We start from the raw sequence: 19,806 nt of genomic DNA, 5'->3' as shown, positions 1-19,806 counted from the left end.
TGCTGTTCCTTACGCAGCCAAAACAGCACCACACGCACTAGAAGGAGGGTATCAGCAGGCCTGGGGAACCCCAAGGTTTGCAGGAGTACAATGTTTTGTTTTTAAAAAACAACCCTAAGGGGGTAACTAGGGATGGATGGACTTGCTTGAGCCCGACTTGTGGGGCTGCTCACCGAGTCGCTGCTGCCACCCATCCCCAGGAGAGCCCCACAGCTCCTGCTCCTTGATGCGAGCCACCATTTTTACGCAAGATGGCAGCTCACATTGAGGGGAGGGTGGCTGCAGGGGTGTCCCTGCCACTGCTGCCACTGTAGCAGGGGTGGGGGTAGGAGGAGAGGGGATCCCTTTTGCCCCTCTCAGCCCTGCTACAGCAGCCTGTCCCTGCTGCCACTGCTGCTGCCACTGTAGCAAGGCCGAGAAAGGCAGAAGGGAGCTCCTCCTCTCCTCCCACCCTCACTACAGCTACAGCGGGAGCAGCCGGGACAGGCCAGTCATTTTACATAAGTCTGTTCCACATACGTAAAATGACCAGCCTGTCCCCACTGCCGCAGTAGCTGTACTGGAGAGGGGGAGGAGATGAGGAGCTTCCTTCTGTCCCTCTTGGCCCTGCTACAGCAGCAGAGGCAGTGACAGGGAGAGGCTGGTAGTTTTATGTAGGTGTAAGAGACTTACGTAAAACTACCAGCCTGTCCCTGCTGCCGCCGCAGGGCAATCATTTTATGTAAGTCTCTTGCACTTGTGTAAAAGGACTGGCCTGTCCGCACCACTGTAGTGGCAGGGGGCAGGGGAGAAGGAGAGGAGAGGACTTTCCTTCTGCCTCTCTGGGCCCTGCTACAGAGCCTTGCTGAGGGAGTGGGTGCTGGCACACTTGCCCAACTCAGCATGCACCGGATCGGGCAAGCACTGGGGGCTGTGGACTGGCATCCGGGGGGCTGAGCTGGTGATTTCTTGCTGGGCTTTGAGCCCCAGCCAGATGCCCACACCATCCATAATCCATGCTGGTGTTCATCATCCGTAGAATGTTGGCTGTTGGGTACCCAATAAACTGAAGGTGGATGGATTAGTGCATCCTGGAGGAAGGCACAGGACATCCACACTGCAACTCTTTGCTGCAGGTGAGCGCAGAATCATGTTCCCATGAATGAGTGTGGGCATTCGTGCACCCCTGCACCTTGGATCGTAATAACAATAGCCAGCATTTATATATAGTGCTTTTCACATGGTCAAAGTGTTCCACATATATTATCTCCTGGTGATTCTTACAATCCCCTGTGAGGCAGGTGAGTCTTATTATCTCTATATTGCAGGGGTGTGTGTGTGTGTGTGTGTGTGTGTGTGTTGGGAAGAGCTGAGGTTGAGGAGTGTAGCTTGCTTAAGTCAATGAGCGAGCTCATGGCAGAGAAGACATTTGAACTGGGGAATTACAGTGCAGCCGTCTCTTTTGTGGTCTTGTTTGGGCTTTTGCGGCTGTTTATTTTTTGTCCCATTTGTTGTCATCATCATTGGACTGCCAGATTTGCATCTTGGTCCCTTCGTTGCGACACCAGATCTTGTGTTGTCCTTTGAACCTCAATTTCAGGCGCAATCCTATCAAGATAGTTGGCACCCTCCAAAGTCAGAGGCTGCCAAGTATCCAATGCAGGGCAGACGGAGCAGGGAGGTGATACTCACCTCTGTGCTCCAGCCACCCTGCATTTTCACTAGACAGGCAATTTCGCCCATCTAGCAGTGGTACTTCCGAGAATCATAGAATCATAGGGTTAGGAGGGGCCTACGAGACCATCGAGTCCAACCCCCTGCTCAGTGTAGGAAGCCTGATTCCCAGGCAGTCTCCCATCCAAGTACTGACCAGGGCTGACCCTGCTTAGCTTCTAAGATCAGACGAGATCAGGCACATCCAGCCCTTTGCTCGTGTAGGAGGGAAGGAGGCTGGGATGAGCATAGGAATGCAGCTTCCCCGTTTTCCTCCCCTCCCTGTCCCTGGGACCACCCCCTTTTCCCATCTCCATACTCCATTTCTGAGTGCAGAGAGAACCGTGCTAGCTTTGGGCGGGGGGAGCGCAGTTTCTGGGCTCTGAGGTCAGAGCCCTATTTCTGATCTCAGATTTCAGAAACCAAACAATCCTATGTTCCCCCCAGACACCATCTAGGGGGCATAGGATTGCTCTCTTAGTTGGTTTATTAACAGGATTTTTATATAGCTCCCTGTTAGGGTTCTTGATACAGGCCTGCAGCAGGGTTGCAAGACCCAAAGAATAGGCGTTTTTAAAATGTCACATGTAAATGAGCCACAGGTATTGTTTGGGAAAGGTGGGGCAGTAAATTGTGGGATGTTTGCTTTTATTTATTAATATTTATCTTCTTCTCCCCTTTGCCATTCTCCCTGACATCTAGGTTCCATTCCTGGTAAACCAGAGACGCAAAGTATTAAAGTCACTAAAACATCAGGTAAGTGCTCTAGCCACCAAGCAGTAGCTGGTGCTCACTTAGCAAAAGCTAACCTAACTTAGCAAAAGCTTTCTGAAGTGAGGAGGGAGCTTTTTTCTGCAACACACAGGAGTGAGATGGCCAGGACGTCTCCTTGAACAGGGAATGGGGAGAACTAATGAAAAAGGCCCTGGGTCTAATCACAGTTCACAAGATCGGAGACAAAGGGAGGTGCCTGAAATAGTTTCTTACCTGATGATCTTAAGGCCCCAAATATAAGAGGCATCAGTCCCCTATGTTGATGGCTCATAGGGTCAGGCAACTAGGTTTTGAAATAAAGCTGAACATAACATACTGGAATTATTCACAACTGTTAAGAATGAACGAACAGAATAAAGCATCCTGGAAGAGGGTAGGGTGCCAGCCAGCCAGAACCACTCAACGCTGCAAGTTTTTTTTGCAGGTCCCACATCTATATATTATTTCTGATACAAGTACTTAACAAAATGGAAAACTGGGTGGGGATGGAATGGAATGGAGTATCTTAGAAAAAGACATGGCTGGCAGACACACTCTGACCTGCAATGTTTTGTCTCAGGTCTCACTTGTCTTGCTTATTACTTGCTATTTGCTTTCCCATTTGGGAAAATCTCAAGAGCGACAAAATGTTCATGATGGGGAGGAGGGAAAACCAGGAGGGCTCTAGGCAAACTGACTTTTTGTTACTGTTTGATATTCTGTGTGCTGAGCTGTGGGAACATTAAAGTTTGCCTTCCCTTTTTTTTTTTTGGTCTCTCCAGCGGATGGTGACCCTCATTTTGTCGTCGATTTCCCCTTGAGCAAGCTAACAGTCTGCTTCAACATTGATGGGGAACCAGGGGATATCCTCAGATTGGTTTCGGATCATAAGAACTCTGGTATGATGGTACAACTGCTGTATCAGCAGAGCTGGATTAAGTGATATGTAAAAACCAACAGCAGGAGTTTGACTTACAATGAAGTAGGGACTTTGAACATCCTGAAAAAGTAGTTGGAAAGGAAGCACAAATAAGAGTGTGTGTGTGTGTCCCACTCTAAATCCATTTAGGGGAGAAAGGTATTTAGGATCAGTTTTGGATGTTTTAAGCACGCATGAGGAAAGGAAGCATAACCAGTTTGCGCTTCCTCTGTCAGTGAAATGACCGGTGCAGCCTGCCGAAAGCAACCATAATCATTGGGTATAGAGGATGGATTTGGACATTCTGAACATCCCTCCATTTGTTCAGAATGTCCAAATCTGCTCTCTATCCCTGATGATGACTATAGGGTTGCTTTCCATAGGCTGCAGTGATCATTTTGCTGCCAGAATTAGGAAACTGCTGAAATATAAAAGATAATACCAGTGTGGTATGTGGACGTCGATAAGTGTATGGCACCATCAACACTCCAAGGCTCATCATAGAGCAGGGGTGGGCAACTTCGAGAGGTCCAGGGGCCATTTCTCTCTCTCTCTCTCTCTCTCTTGCACGCGCGCACACACACACACACACAGATCTCATTTCTACCACTGCCACCCCACCAGAGTTGGTGGTGGTGGTGAAAAACTCTGCAATTTGCTGATTTGGCCAAATCGCCAAGGAATGCTCAAATGGCCAAATTCATCTTGAAAAGAAGCTAAAGTTGGCTATTTTAACGTTCCATAGTTGTTTGCTGCCAAAATTTGGCAGCAAAATGGGGGGTGGGGTGGGGTTGCCACCATGGCAGATTTTGGCCCTCTGTGGCTTGCCACCAGAATAAAGTATGGTCAAGTAGATGGGAGCTATTGATTTAAAATGTTTCCTTCCTAGTGGATAGGGCCTTCTTGAGTTTCCAATCTTGCCTGGAATTCCTAAGCAATTGTGACTACTTAGGAGGCAGTAAGCTCCCAACCTGACCGACTGGGAGGGGGAGAACCATGGAAAGAATCAAGACAATGCAATGTTTAAGTTTTGCAAATGGGAAGGAAGCCTAAACCTTAAAGAGAGATCCATGTATTATGACTGGGGATGTTGGAGAAATCAGAAACGGAACCAAATGATTTTTATGAATCCAACCCATGGATGCAACAGCAGACCAGCTTTTTCTCCATTGGGTGGATTTTGCACAAATTTCATCATAGAAAAATATACACACACACCCCGGCAAAAAGCTCATTTCCCCCATAGGCTAAAGCGTGAAAAGACACATTTGGGGCGGGGGGATTGGGGCATTTTTGCAAGTGTGAATTTGCACAAATTCTGAAACTAAAAAAAGCAATTCCATTGATTGGCTGACAAGGAAATGAAAGGTGACTGACAGACAGAATGGATTTTACACAGTCCATACATCCCTAATTATGACCTCCTCAAATCTTCCTCTTCCACCCTATTCCATAATCTAACACACTCCTGTGTTTTTCTTCAGGGCCAATTAAATTTCTGGTAGCAAATTCAGGAGTTGGCTTTGCTGCAGATTGGCATGTTCTGTGGTTTGGACTAAGTTCCACTATGATGATTGGGTTGGATCCAAATTTAGTCATATTTAGAGTGGACCCATTAAAATCAGTGGAACATGAGTTAGTCCTTATTTACTTGACCGTTGATTTCAGTGGGTCAATTCTGAACATGACTAAGGGTGCAATCCTATGCATGTTTAGACACAAAAAAAGGCCAATGACTCCTATGCAGGCTGGGGAATGCTGGGAGTTGTAGGACTTTTTTTTATCTATGCATAGGATTGCACCCTAAATCTGGTTTCAACTCATCTCATGAGGTTCAATCTACTTTTTGCACAAAGTTCATGGTTCTTTCCTTTGCATTCTCTCTCTCTCTCATTGCACTCACACACACACACACACAGCATGGGGCATACGGTGTCTGAGCAGAAACGAGGGAGGATGAAAAAAGGAGGGTAACAGGAGACATGATAGAGGCCTACAAAATTATGCATGGTGTGGAGAATGTGGAGGAGGAGACATTTTCCTCCCTCTCCGAAAATACTAGAACCCAGGGTCATCCCAAGAAGCTGATTGGTGGGAGATTCAGGAAAGATGAAAGGAAGGGCTTCTTCACACAGCACATATTTAAACTATGGAAGTCACTACCATGGCGTGTAGTGATAGTCACCAATTTGGATGGTTTTAAAAGGGGTTTGGACAAATTCCTGGAGGAAAAGGCTATCAATGGCTACTATTCTTGATGACTATGTGCTACCTCCAGTACCAGAGGCAGTGAGTCTATGTACACCAGTTACATAGGCTCTGGGGAACATGGGTGGGAGGGTACTGTTGCACTCATGCCCTGCTTGTGGGTTCCTGGTTGACAGCTGGTTGGCCACTGTGTGAATACAATGCTGGACTAGATGGACCCTTGGTCTGATCCAGCAGGGCTCTTCTGATTTTCTCATAGTGTACTTTTTGCCCCCCATTCATTTTTCAGCTCAAAATCACCCTCTCCAAATTGCTTCATTTTTCTTCACCCAGGATCATTTTGCCTGACAGGTGAAACGGCTGGTGTGTGTGTGTGTTTTGAGCTGATAAATTTGTGGAGGAGAGAGAGTTCAACAGCCTCTGCCTACCCTCCATTCAGACATTTGCATGCCTCAAACTCTTGGGTTTAAAAAAAAAAAAACTGTGGAGGAAGGAAGCACAGAATAGTTTGAGCCTACATGATAGTAACACAAGCATGGAAGGGACGATTTTTTTTCTGGGGTTTGTTTGCCTCCTCTACAATTGGCTTGCATCCAGCCAGAGTTATCAGCATACCCTTCTGCCGCTTTATTTACAGAAAGGTGGTGATTAGGGTTGGCGAAGAATTTCTCCCCGAAACTTCGGGGGGCCGAGCGCCAACGTGTTCGGCCCCCTGAACAAGTTTCGGGGAGAAATCCTCCGAACCCCCCCCGCCCGCCCCCCCCCCCGGGACGGGACTTACCTTCACCGAATGTCCCTCCCGGTGGCGGGTCCGGCCAGCGGTTCGGCGGGTGTTCGAGCGGGGCGGGAGCGGCAGCCGGTCTTTCGACCGGCTGCCGCCGCCGCCATTGCAATCAAAGAAAAAAAAACATGCCCCCTGATAGGCTACGTGACGATTCACGTAGCCTATCACGGCTAGATTTGCAAAGTCAGCCGTGATAGGCTACGTCAATCGTCACATAGCCTATCACGGGTGACTTAAAAAAAAAAAAAAGCGCGTACGGATAATGGCGGCCCCCATAGGGAGCCGCCATTCCCGTTCCTTATTTAGTCGCTGTAGTCTACGTAAATGTTTACGTAGACTACGGCGAAAATAAGGGCACTTTATTTTCGCCGTAGTCTACGTAAACATTTACGTAGACTACAGCGACTAAATAAGGAACGCGAATGGCGGCTCCCTATGGGGGCCGCCATTAGCGTACGCGCTTTTTTTTTTTTTTTAAAGTCACCCGTGATAGGCTATGTGACGATTGACGTAGCCTATCACGGCTGACTTTGCAGATCTAGCCGTGATAGGCTACGTGAATCGTCACGTAGCCTATCAGGGGGCGTTTTTTTTTTTTTTTAAACTTTCGCGTTCGCGGCCAGGCGAGGCGGGAAGCCTCCTCCCCGGCCTGAATTTCGGCCGGGGCGAGGCGGGAAGCCTCCCCCCCCGGCCTGAACTTCGCGGGGGGAGCAGCGAAGCGCCTCCCCCCCACCGCGAACGTCCTTCGACGACAGGTAAGGGACTTTCGTCCACCCCTAGTGGTGATACTGGGGTGTGTAGAATTCATTCCAGTTTTGACATTGGTTTCTAGTCAGCAAGCAGGCAGATGGCCAACAGCCCTGCTTGATCCACAACAGCCTACTTTGACTGGCAGGGAGTGTCTGGATTGAAGGATGATCTGGAGGAAGTTATGTGACATAGAGGAAAGAAAATGTACAGAACAAGAGCGATTGTAGTGGCAAAGAGACATTGCTGTGGAACCTGGAAGTACCAGGGTGCTCCTTTTGGAACTAAGGAAAACTGCACAAAAGCCAGGAAAGCACAAAATGATTGGCGGTCATCATCCTCTTAGCGCTTTGCTGCACATGGGCTTCCCTCATTGGAGAGGGAGAGCAGCTGTCATGCCTCCCTCAGACTCCTCTGAGGATGAAGGGGAGTGGCAGGCTCCAGACCCCGGGGAAGGGACCAGTGTAGAAGGTTTCCAAGCCTCCTCACCTCCTGTGGATGTTCCAAGCCCGGCTGCAGCCTCCCCAGAGAGTTCAGAGGGCAAAATGCCACTGACCCCAGCAGAGCAAAGGCGGCTGCATGAAAGAAAACAATGTAGGTGAGCCCCTGTCCGTTTAAGGTGGAGAGGCTCTCAGAAGCAAGAGGACTGACTGCATGCAGCTGCTTTAGGATGCTGCAGTTAAGAGCAAGAAGCAGGCAGGGGAAAGGCTGCTGGAGAACAATGTCATTTTCACACTCTTGATATCATCAGCCTTGCCTTGACCCCAAAAGTGAACCTCAGCCTTGCTCGTGTTCCCTTGTGTGTTGGACTTTGGACTGGAAAACAGACTTCTCTTTGCCACGTCGCCTTGGATTTGAATGAACTGGTAAAGTTTCCCACTTCAGCCTCATTTTGCTTCTCTCCGTCTTGGACAGGTTTACAACCCTGTTATCAGCTAGTGAGTTATCGCTGCCAGCTGCGGTCAGCTGGCAAGAGCTGGCAGTGGTGCAGAGGAATTCCTGCTTTGTCTGATCACAGATCAGAAATAATGGGGACTCTTCTCCCTGCCTCCTCCCCTGGGCCCCGGTTGCCTCCAGGGGGCAGGGCTTGGGGAGCAGAGTGGGCGGAGCCCAAGCCCCTACAGGCCACACAGGGAACCTCCACAAGCCAGATGAGGCCCATGGACTGGAGGTTCTCCACCCTTTGTTTGATTACTGAGATGTGAAATAATTGGAAAACATTAAAGCGCTAACTTGCATGTGAACGCTTAGCATTTCATCATCACATTGGAATTCTTACAACCCCGCAAGGTAGGTCAGTATTTCTATCCCTATATTGCAGATGAGGTAGAGGGAGGGAGGGAGGGAGTGGGGGTTCCCTAGGGATATCATGGCTGGTGGGATTTGAACCAGGTCCTTCACAGCCTGCACACAATGTAAAAGAAAAAAAATCTCAGTCTGATTAAGTAAAGGCAGTGGGAGTTGGCTTCACCACCCGCTCCAGGAGGATGACTCAGAAGTTCCAGAATACAGAGCTGTTCTAAATTCTCCCTTCTTGATCAACATGCAAAGCATTCAAATTAATATATTGGTTTGCTTATTGTGGATAAACGCATACTATCTGCCTCTTGCATTTATTTATTATTTATTTATTAATTAAATTTATTAATCGCCCATCTGGCCGGTCACCCAGCCACTCTGGGCAATGTGCAGCATATAATAAAACAGTTTAAAACAATAAAATTCTACAATAAAAGCGTTTTCTAAAATACCCTAACCCACCCCAAATGCCTGCCTGAACAACCATGTTTTTAATGCACGGCGGAAGCTCATTAAAGAGGGGGCATGGCGGAGTTCCCTAGGGAGGGAGTTCCACAGAGTGGGGGCCACCACAGAAAAGGCTCTCTGCCTCATCCCCACCAGTCTAGCTGTCCTGGCTGATGGGACAGAGAGAAGGCCATCCGAGGCTGATCTTGTTAAGCCGTTTGATTTGAAAGCCAGTCTTTGAATTTTTATCCAGGAGCTGAAGTATTGGTAAGCAAGAAGTGATAGGGTGCGTATGAGCAGGGAAACAATAACTTGGAGTCACTGAGCTGGGCAAGTTCTATTTATTTATTTAGTTAGTTCTGAGAGTGCTTTTCTAGAGAGAAAAGTATAAGGTAGGGAAGCCTTGTCCCACAAACATCAGAGCTTTTACGATACTTTCTCTAAGGTGTCAGATGTTGGCTCCACAACCATGAGGACTAGCTGCAGCCTTTGAACATTAAAAAAAACAAACACCACACAGTTCCCAGCAACCCGAGCCACGTACCAGACTTAAGTGAATATCCCTAAACACACTTCTCCGCAGAGCATCTGAACAAGTTTGTTTCCTCTTCCTTGTTTGCCCCTTCAGGTGTGACTGTGAACGGTCAGCTAACAGGAGCTCCTGCCCCACGCAACGGCCACAAGAAACAAAGGACCTACTTCAGAAGCATCACGATCCTCAGCAACAAGCCGGAAAGATCCTACCTGGAGGTCACCCCCACAAAGGTCATCCTGGACGATGGGAGGAGGCTTGCCTTGCCTTGTGATCGCAGTGCTGTGATTACAAGCAAAAACCTCGAGGTATCCATCTCTGCCCGTTCCAATGTCACTGTGGCCATACGGGGAACCATCGGCTTTGTCATTCTGATCCACCACTACAAGAATCCCGCACCCTACCAAAAGGACCATTTGGGGTTCTACATCTCGAACAGCCAAGGCCTTTCCACAAGCTCTCATGGGCTGATAGGTAAGGAGGCGCTGCTTTCATTTCTAAGGTTATATGAAAGTTATCTTAGAACAGAGGGCTAGTTAATGCAAGAAGCCATTGTACCATGATACATGTATTTAAGAGAGACTCAATTATTTTATTATTATTACTATTATTACATTATTATTAAATTTTATTAAGACGATGATGAAGCTAGTGCTATTTGGGCGTTCAAGCCACTTCATCTTCATTCTGAGTAATCCTTACAATCCTCCTATACAAATGTAGTTCGCACATCAGTTCCCACTCCAATATCAATTGAAAAGCTTAGCTATACTCATACCTCTGGACATTTATTGTATTTATTGTATTTTTAATCTATCCAATAGCAAATGTTCTCTGGGCAGATTACAAATGGCCGTCCTCAAAGGTCCTCAGGGCTGGCCCTACCAGGAGGCAGAGCAAGGCGGGCTCCTCAGGCGGCAGGTGCTGAGAAGGCACAGGGCAGTGGCCAGCTGTTGGAGCCTTCACCCTGCGCCCCCTAAGCTACACTGCTGCCCCTGTGCAGTGGAGGAGGGTACCCTGATACCAGTGTTGCAAGACTCAACTGCAAAATGCAGCAGAGGCTGGGGACTCCGATGTCAGTGGGCAGTGAATCCACTCCGGGTTTCAGTCAGAACCCTAAAGGAGCTCTCCAAAGTGCTTCGATTCTGACTGCTACCTGGGGTGGATTCAATCCCCCACTGACATCAGAGCCACCAGCCTCCACTGGCAAAATGTCTTGGGTCCATCCTGTAAGTTCTCCATTTCCTCCTACGCAGGTCAGTTCTTATACCAAGATGTTAAGCTTACTCCAGAGCCTCTTGAACAAGGCCGTCCCATCATGGCCAGCTGGAACCAAACGAAAGGGGTGGACATGAACTCCAGGAATGTGTTAAAGCTGAAAGGGCGCATGGTTCCCGTCGTATGGAAACAGAGGAAGATCTACAATGGCGAACAGGAAGTAGACTGCTGGTTTGCCAAGAACAATGCTGACAAACTGATAGATGGCGCCTATAAGGATTACTTGGCCTCTCACCCCTTTGACACAGGGACTAGCTCCTTGATGGAAAATAGACTCTGAGGAGGAGAGAGAATCCCACTTGCTTTCAGCACATATGAAATCAGTCACTCTCAAGGAGACTCTTGTGCGTTAGCAGCGCTCTGTAATAACGCCAAAGAACCCACTTTTTAAAAAAAATGCAATTCCATTCACAAGACTGCTGCCTGGTCTCTAGTTAACTCTGAGGACGAACCCACTTTTTTAAAAAAATGCAATTCCATTCACAAGACTGCTGCCTGGTCTCTAGTTAACTCTGAGGACGCTTCACAAGTGACTCCAATGAAGTCCATCTAATGGGGGGGGGGGGTTTAAAGAAGAAGCTTGTGAATATGGTTCATACTGCCTGTAATATAGGAAATCGTTCATGCAATGTGGGAAGCTGGTGAATGAACAGTCTTTTAAAAAGATACAGGTTATTGTCTTCTGTGGGTTTGGTGCTGCATTTAATTTGTGTGTGTGTTTGTGGGGAGGGAGGGGTTTTTGGTTTGGAAACCAAAGGGCAAAAAAGAGCCAAAGTGAACTTCTTTTCATAAATACTGTTGCTTTCAGTGGGAGAGCATGAAGCAGGTGGTTAAACTATCCCTTGAAATCAATGGGATTTAAGTGTGCTTAGCTTTGTTGGGCTGCCTCTCCCTCTGGGGGGAGGGGATAAGGCAGGGAAAGTGTCTCCCACATTTGCAAACACCAAGAGCGGTATTTCTAAAGAGAATGAAAACATAAGACATGGTCTCTAAGGATGCTTCCAGCTGAGGCTTTTACTGTGCAAGCGCCCTGCCTCAACCATGCAATTTTAGGGGTGGGGGGCAGTCTAGAAATCACCATCTTCCGTAACTCTCCCATATTTTCCCACCACTTCTTCTGACTCCCCACTCCCAAATTCTTTAAGGAGAAAAAAACAGAACCGTTGCACAATGTCTTTTGATTGGTAGCGCTAAGAGCCATACGTCTGGAAGCACCCTGCTTTAATGTGACATTCTTGTAGAGATTCCAGCAATACAGAAACCAATTTAGTGCACTCCTATACATGTCTACTCAGAAGCCAGGCAATTCAGTTCAATGGCACTTACTCCCAGGTAAGTGTATCGAGCAGGGATGGGCCACTTGTGGTCCTCCAGCTGTTTTGGCCTACAACTCCCATCAGCCCTCATCAGTGGCTAGGCTGGCTAGGACTGATGGGAGTTGTAGGCCAAAACATCTGGAGGGCCTCAAGCTGTCCACCCCTGGTGTAGAGGACAGCATCCCGGGTGTCTCTTGTGTTTCAGAATAGAAGTACATCTTTTGGGTTTAGCAAACTGCTTTGTCATCTTTGCGTGACACCCTTACAAACACCCTTGTGAAGAAGGTCAATATATTAATCCACTTCTACTGCGGCTAAAAGTAAATGATTTCGCCAAAACTATTCATCAAACCCATTGCAGAGATAGCTTTGGATTCCAGCTTTCCCAATTCAGATCTATTGCTCTACTGTGCTAAGAGGCCAGCCGTTCAATCTCCAAAGGTCTGACACGTTGTCGGTCCAAGGGGTCAATTTAAGCCTGGGCTCAGCCTTGGCACCTCTTTGGAAAGTTGGCTCTGCCCACAGGTATGTGAACTGATAAAGGAAATGGTGTCTCTGAGGATGTGCAGAGTTTTTTCTTCTTCATTGAGCTATTGCAGGTGCTCCGAGGGGCCAGAGTACACTAGGTATGTTTTTCATACAAAGCTGGGTGCAGTTTCCTCTGCTCTTGTCAGAAATTAAAAACTGGGAGCAGCCCAAGTTGGTGTGGGGTGAGGAACCAAACAGAACCAAGGGCCTCCAGGACACATGCTAGGTCTCCTGAGGCCCCGATATTGAGCCTCAAGGGGAAGAACCTGTGCATATGGGGTGGAGCCTGGCAGACTGGCACTGTGGCAACTGGTGGGGACAGAGGGCGAGGGGTCAGGGGAAGAACCTGAGTCTGCCAGGTGTCTCAGGGATAGAGTCTGATGTAAACGTGGCCCTTGGGAGAGGCAAGGCGAGTAGGAAAAGCTCCCAAGCCAAGCCTGTCCTCTTCTATTCTGGCCCTCACATGAAGATTTTATTCCTTCTCCTCACAACCCTGAGAACAGCAGCTAAAACTTTAAACCCCCTCAAATTTCAGGTCAAACTCAGACTTGGCAACCCTGGTCCCTCCCAGGCAGACCTCGGAGCATTCTGCCTCATTCAATGGTGCCTGGGCACACTGGGTTTCCTAGACATTTATGGTATTTAGGGTGCAATCCTATGCAGGTTTAGACAGAAAAAAGTCCTACAACTGGGGCATGCTGGGAGTTTTCCATCTAAACATCCATAGGATTGTACCCTTAATGACTTTGTTAAAAGGAAAGCGTGCCTATTATGTTATTACATTTCTATAATAAACTAGGGTGGCCATGTGTCCTACTTTACAGAGGACAGCCTTCTCTGTCTGAAGGAGTGTCCTCTGTTTTGAAGGCATCCTCTGTTTGAAGAGCTGTCCAGTCTCAAGTCCACTTTCAATATAAAGAACCCAAAGAAGGGGGAGCAGACAAGGGCCTTGAAGTTGCCCACTGACAGATGTTAACACCTGGACGGCGGACTGAGCAAGCAGGCACATGGCTCACCTGGTCACAATCTTCCCCACTATGGTGAAATGCATTTCTATTTAAAGTATAGTAATTATTTCCAAATTTGCATCTATATGTCTACAGAGATGCATATGCAAATGGTGCGCAAATCTGTGTCCTCTTTTGTCCCTTTGCGGAACACATTGCAATCTCGGAAACGTGTGGATTTCTGACTGCAAATTGTGTTCTGGTCCATGAGGTGTGATTTGGGTAAATCCGTAAAATAAAATTAAACTCGATGGAGTGAATTTCTCACACATCCCTAGGATAAGGCAGCTTTCTGTGTTCCTGCTCTATGCTTCTATTGTCCAATAAAACTCTAAACGGTTCCTCGGGTAATGATTTCAACGTGGCCAAAATCCAATGAGAGATGCAAACAATGCTGTCTTTAAAATTTAGCAGCCCTCTATTACTAGATAGAATGGGGGGGGGGAATCTGATCACTCCAAAGAGATATTGTCTGTTAGGTTTTTATGATCTGATGTTCGTTTCCTATTCCTTGTTGCTGCTTTTGAAACCATTTCAACGGGGCAACGATACCACAAACAGCGCATTAATGTGTGACTGCCTCCCTCCACTGTAGAGGCGTGGAGCCCCGATGGAGAAAGATTGGGTCACAACAACCTTATCTTGGTCTAAACTGATTCAGTCCCTTTGACGTTCATTGGGCTTGAGAATAGGGTTGTTGTTTTTTAAATATGCTTAGTTTTGTAATGTGCCCCGGGTGGTGGGGACAGAAAGAGATTGGGCCAAAATAAAGATGACAGCAGGTCAGGAATGGAATGGCGTTTGCTTCTTCCTAGGGGGCAACACAAGAAAGCAATGTTAATAAGCAACATTATTAAAGAAAGAAGGTGCAGGTAGGAACTGGGCCAGCTTTCCCTGCAAAAGTGTTTGACTGCAACTCCCATCCTTCCTAGCTGGACTGGGCACTTTTTTTTGGCACGGTGCATTTTTGTTCTAATTGCAGCGTAGGGGGTGATTTTTCAAAGAGGGGGGCACTACATTTGGAGGAGGTTAGTTCTCCTCTCCTCAACAGTTACCCCACCCTGAAAATTCCTCACCATGTACTAATTCAGCTTTTTAAAAGCCTCTACTGACTGTGGGGGGAGGAGAGAGGGCCGTAGCTCAGTGGCAGAACACCTGCTTTGCATGCAGAAGGTCCCAGGTTCGATCCCTGGCTTCTCCAGGTAAGGTGGGGGAAGATTCCTGCCTGAAACCCTGGACAGCCGCTGCCAGTCAGTGTCAGCAATACTGGGCTAGATAGACCAATGGTGTGACTGATTATTTATGTATTACATTTATATCCCGCCTTTTTTCCTCCTTAAGGAACCCAAGGCGGCGTACATGATCCTCTTCCTCTCCATTTTAGCCTCACAACAGCAGCCCTGTGAGGTAGGTGAGGCTGAGAGTCAGTGACTGGCCCAAAGTCACCCAGTGAGGTTCATAGCTGAATGGGGACTACAACCCGGATCTCCCAACTCCTAGTCCAACACTCTGGCCCCCCTACACCACACTGGCTCTCCACACTGTATAAGGCAGCTTCCGGTGTTCCTATGTCCCTGCTCTCAGTCCATCTTCAGTGCTGAGGGACATAAAAAAAATACAATACATTCAAAGTCTGCAGCTAGCTTGCCTATTTCATGCTTGCTTCATTAGTGCAACAGGAGTGGATAAATATCATTTTATTTCTTAAGAGAATTTACGCCCTCCCTTCCTGTTTTGTTTTTAAAAACCCACATGGCAGCTTTGCACACCAGAAATGTAAAACAAGCAACAACATAAAGCAATTAAAGACAGGAAATGCAAATAGATCAACAGATATATTTGTTTTTACAATAATTGCACAAAGTATAGACACCAACGCCAACTGCACAGGCCAAATGCCTCTAAAAAGTAAAATGGTCTTGATGACACAGTGGACAACAGTCAAGGAGGCAGGTCCACACCCCGGGTGCAGCCACAGAGAAGGTCCCCACCTGTGTCCCAGCAAACTGCAACTTAGTCGTCAGAGAGGGTGGAGGAGGAGAGCCTCTCTGGAAGGTCTTAATGAGCAAACTATTAAATATGGGATTTTTGAGGGGAAAGAGGGATGATTCTTTCAATAGTTGCATTAACAGGTAGATATAGAGAAGTAGAGCTGCTACACAGCATAGCGATGTGACAATGGGAAAGACTTCAGCTCTTCATTTCTGTTCATCACACAGCTGATAAAGGTGTAGAGCAGGGGTGGACGACATGAATTTACTGCCAAAATTTGGTGGCCCAGCAGCAAAACAGGGCTGATTTCCCCTTATTTTCAATAAAACAAGCACAGTTAGTTGCCAAACTTTGGTGGTATGGCAGCAAAAACGGGCCATTTGAAAAGGAAAATCGTGCCTTTTTTGCTGCCGGGGTGACGAATCTTGGTGGCATGGTGGGGGGCATACTTGGACCCTGGGCTCCCAGACGTTGCTCACCACTGGCACAGAGCTTACATCCATTAGAAACATTATTTTGCCATTTACCTTTGAGGATGAGAGATGGACCATTTTACAGAGAAGGGAACTGAGGCTGAAATATATTGGCTTATCCCCAAATTACATGAGATGTTTATGTGGTGACAACAGATTTGACATTCAGTCTCCCATGGCCACACCATCTATCAACTGGGTCACCCCCAACAGAGAAAGGTACATGATAGGCCATGGCTTATGATCAGGGTATCCATTTTACCGTGAAGCTTTAATGGAGGTGTGCATTCATGGCAGGGGCAGCAAGGAGGGGCAAGCTAGGATGACCAGCACTGAAAAACCCAGCCCTTTTTAGGTTCACTGGATTTGCACAGTGCCTCCGACTTGCCTTGCATTTGTGTGCTGAGCTTCAGGTTTTCCCTGAAATCTGGGAACATTTGGGGGGTGGGGCCTAGATAGAAAGTTGCACAAATTTCAGCCACAATTTTCATAATTTGAACAAATTTCAGCCAGAAGTTGTGCAACATTCCAGCTACGCAGTTTTTTTTTTTTTTTTTAATGATGCCGATTGAGATGGGCTAGCTCAACAGAAATAAGCAGAAGCTGAGAGGGCTGGGCTGGGCTGAGTTTGGAAAGCTCCACCCCCACACCGCCCTGAACAGATTCCTCCAACATCCCTAGTGCTTGCTACCATCCTTCACCCAGATACAAAAGAGGAAACAACTTAGTTTCGGGCGCTTGGCGCAATACTGCCTTCAAATTATTTTCAGAGCTGTGTGAACTCTGTGCTTCAGAAAAAAAAAGGAAGACCAGTTCTTTGCCAAGGAAAGCAGAATTCTACAATCTGCATAAATTATATACATTAAACAAACACACACAGTCTTTTAATTCTACTGCAATCCTATGCTTGTTTAGACAGAAAAATGTCCTGTAACTCCCGGCATTCCCCAGCCAGCCATGCTGGCTAGGGAATGCTGGGAGTTGTAGGCCTTTTCTTCTGTCTAAACATTTATTTATTATTCAAATTTTCAAATAAACGAGCATAGGACTGCACCCTAAACTACTGAAAACCTTGGTTCACCCTCTATTCTAGCATTGGAGCTTTCATCAGAAATTGTCAATATGCTTTAAAGACCATCTTTCTGGTTTGGGAGTGCGGAACCTCTTTCAGCCTGGGGGCTGAATTCCATTTTGAAGGAGCTTCTGGGGATCATGGTCCAGTGGTGGGTGGGGCCAAAGGCAAAAGGGACATGGCCAAAATACCAACATATTTAGCTTAAAGCTCTTATTGCCATTAACTAAGCCCTATATAGGAGAGGAATTTCAACCTTTTAGAATGCCGCGGGGAGGCTGCATAAATGCCAGGAAACATCAAATGATTCGTGGCCGGGGAAAAGTGTGTGTGACCATCTGGGGAACGCTGAAGGGCCAGTTTGAGTCCCCAGAAGGGAAGGATTTATCTCCCAGGCCCAAGGTTCTGCACCCCCCTTCTAGTCCTATAAGGACTAGAATCTTTTTTTTTTTTTTTAAGCTGAGACTCTCCAGACAGTGAACTATGTACTTGGTACCAAATTCAGTGACTTGCCACACATGTCTGTAATCATGGAACACAAACAATCTTCCTGACTACATGACCCATCATATCTAGCTGCCAACACCACCCACAGATCGATCCCCATTTCCCCCTTTTTCAAGTTCCCACCGTTTCAGAAGAGAGGTGCAGTCACCTTGAATTAAGTTGCACATGCTCACTATGGCCAACAGAATTCGAACCAACAGCCAGCATCAATACCGAGAGACTCTTCCAAGACAGCTGGACTCACCAAATCAGGAAGCAGCCGGCAAAGCCTGCCAAGATGTTGGTTGCCACCTGGTTTCGACTCAAGGGATCTTCCCAAGCGGATAACTTACCGCAATGAGTGGGGCCTACAGTAAAGCGTTGGCATTGTCTAGTGCTACAGTTCAGTATCCTCCAAGGATACTCCATTAAATCCCACTCCTGACCGACTGACTGTGCACATGGTTCACAGGCTGCCTGGTGGTAGAGCAACCCCCCCCCCCCGAGTATTTGGTCCAGGAACTGGAGTCATGATGGAATGATTCGCCAACTGATCTTGCCTGAAGGAAAGCAATATCAAGTCGCATACACAGGTCTAAAAGAAGCACAAGCACTCACTCAAAACAACACTCGAATCAGTGCCCCATGATCAGTTTGAGTGCGTTAAACAGACTGTAGATACGTATGCAAATTTCAGACACTGAGTGATACCCTCCCACCTGCCAGGTGAGATTCGGTCAACAAGGGATTTCCCAGCTTTGGAGCATTACAACCTTGAGGCACAACAATGTCCTGATTAGATCGTGTCCACTCCAAGCCAGCCCTTTTGGGACCCTTGATGGCTTAAGTGACAGGTCACCTGTCTTTTTTGGGACATTCAAAACCGCTACTGACTCCTGTCCTTTTGTTTTAGTGTCATTTTCGGGCTTGGAGCTTTTTGCTCCTTTGTAGACTTTGTCTGAACTTTCTAAGCACCTTACACTGCAGCCCTCAGTTTAGCCACTGAGTGGATTCTTAAGCTAATTTCCCCACTGTTCAAACCAGGTGCATGGATATTTACATTCACCATTTCACATTTGTGTACGTTTACTTAATCTGCCTAAATTTGTTTGTAATCTATGGACTAATTGAATCCATCCTAGAGTTCATATAAGTGCTTTTTGCCAAACAGTTATTTCCCCCAGAGTAATCACTGCATATGGTTTGATTCTTGTGGACTTAATAAGATTCCCCATTTGCGAAGAGACCTCTGTGTTGGGTATCATTGGGTCACCCTTGCTAAGATGTGCCATTGCCAAAGTTAAAAGATCCCTTAATGGGTGTATTTTGGCCCATATGTATTCTTGTACATGTGTCTGAAGAGGACATTCAGTGATAACACACACAAACCCGTTGGTACTCTGTGGCCACTGAGCACACTCATCCCCTATTTGGTTGTTTTGGGGGCTCACCTTATTTTTTCTAAATATTTGTTTTTTGCTATCTTTGGGGTTCTCTTAAGCCGATTCTTCCCTCCTGTGCTTGGATGCTGATGTGGCTACACAAGGATCCTCTTCAGAGAAGGAGCTTGCAATATCAGTATATAAGATTCAGTTCCCTTTCTGGCTCCTTTCAAGGATTATTATCCTTTCAAGGATTATTAGTACACTAATCTTTCTCCAAAGGCCAAGGCCTGCTGCCCTAGAAACCTCCTTGTGGCACACACACACCCCACCCAGAACTTAGCTATTAAAGAGGCAGGCTTTAGATGCTTTTAAGCAACTGTGTACAGCTCAGCCAGGTAAAACTGGTTCAATGCCCTGAAAGGAAAGAGGCACACCTGAGTGATCCGCTGACATTTTAATTGCACTCACTGGCCTGAATATACATGGCAAATTAGAGAAATATTTATAGGTAGGTATCGTTCTGCCCAATGCCCGATGCTGAAATGTTTCCCCATCCATGTAATGTGCTATCCCCTCTCCCTTCCTTGGAGACAAGATTTAGGCTTCATAAATCACATTGGCCTGCGCAGACACGCGTTTCTGCAAAGGAAAGCACTATTTATAAATAGCAAGGGGTGGGGAAATTTAATGATGTTCACCCTTGTAGACTTCCTAGAATTCCTGGTGCCTAGAGCAAAAAATCTCAGTCAGCCATCACGCCCAGCCAGCATGGGTTGTAGAATGGGGAAAATAAAACTACCAGAAATACACGGCCCTTATACAAATCTATGGTGCAAGTACACTTGGAACACTGTGTATTACTTGTAACACCGGTCACCGCACCTAAAA

General features: G+C 47.0%; 1 protein-coding gene across 1 annotated transcript in view; it reads left to right on the top strand.

The window, feature by feature from the left end:
- Positions 1-11,318, top strand: part of ITIH5 (inter-alpha-trypsin inhibitor heavy chain 5) — a 56,814-nt gene extending 45,496 nt beyond the window's left edge. Inside the window, exons 11-14 of the mRNA XM_084811687.1 lie at positions 2,395-2,448; positions 3,228-3,344; positions 9,478-9,855; positions 10,638-11,318. Coding sequence (XP_084667813.1) covers positions 2,395-2,448; positions 3,228-3,344; positions 9,478-9,855; positions 10,638-10,939 — 851 coding nt within the window. The 3' untranslated portion in view covers positions 10,940-11,318. The remainder of the gene's footprint in view (positions 1-2,394; positions 2,449-3,227; positions 3,345-9,477; positions 9,856-10,637) is intronic.
- Positions 11,319-19,806: the final 8,488 nt, after the last annotated feature.

The sequence above is a fragment of the Heloderma suspectum genome, chromosome 7, assembly GCF_057233095.1.
Source record: "Heloderma suspectum isolate Gila_16-S chromosome 7, 16-S_ref, whole genome shotgun sequence".
In the NCBI taxonomy this organism is placed as follows: domain Eukaryota; kingdom Metazoa; phylum Chordata; class Lepidosauria; order Squamata; family Helodermatidae; genus Heloderma; species Heloderma suspectum.
The sequence above is the reverse complement of the archived record's forward strand: the minus strand, read 5'-3'. Positions and strand labels throughout refer to the sequence as shown.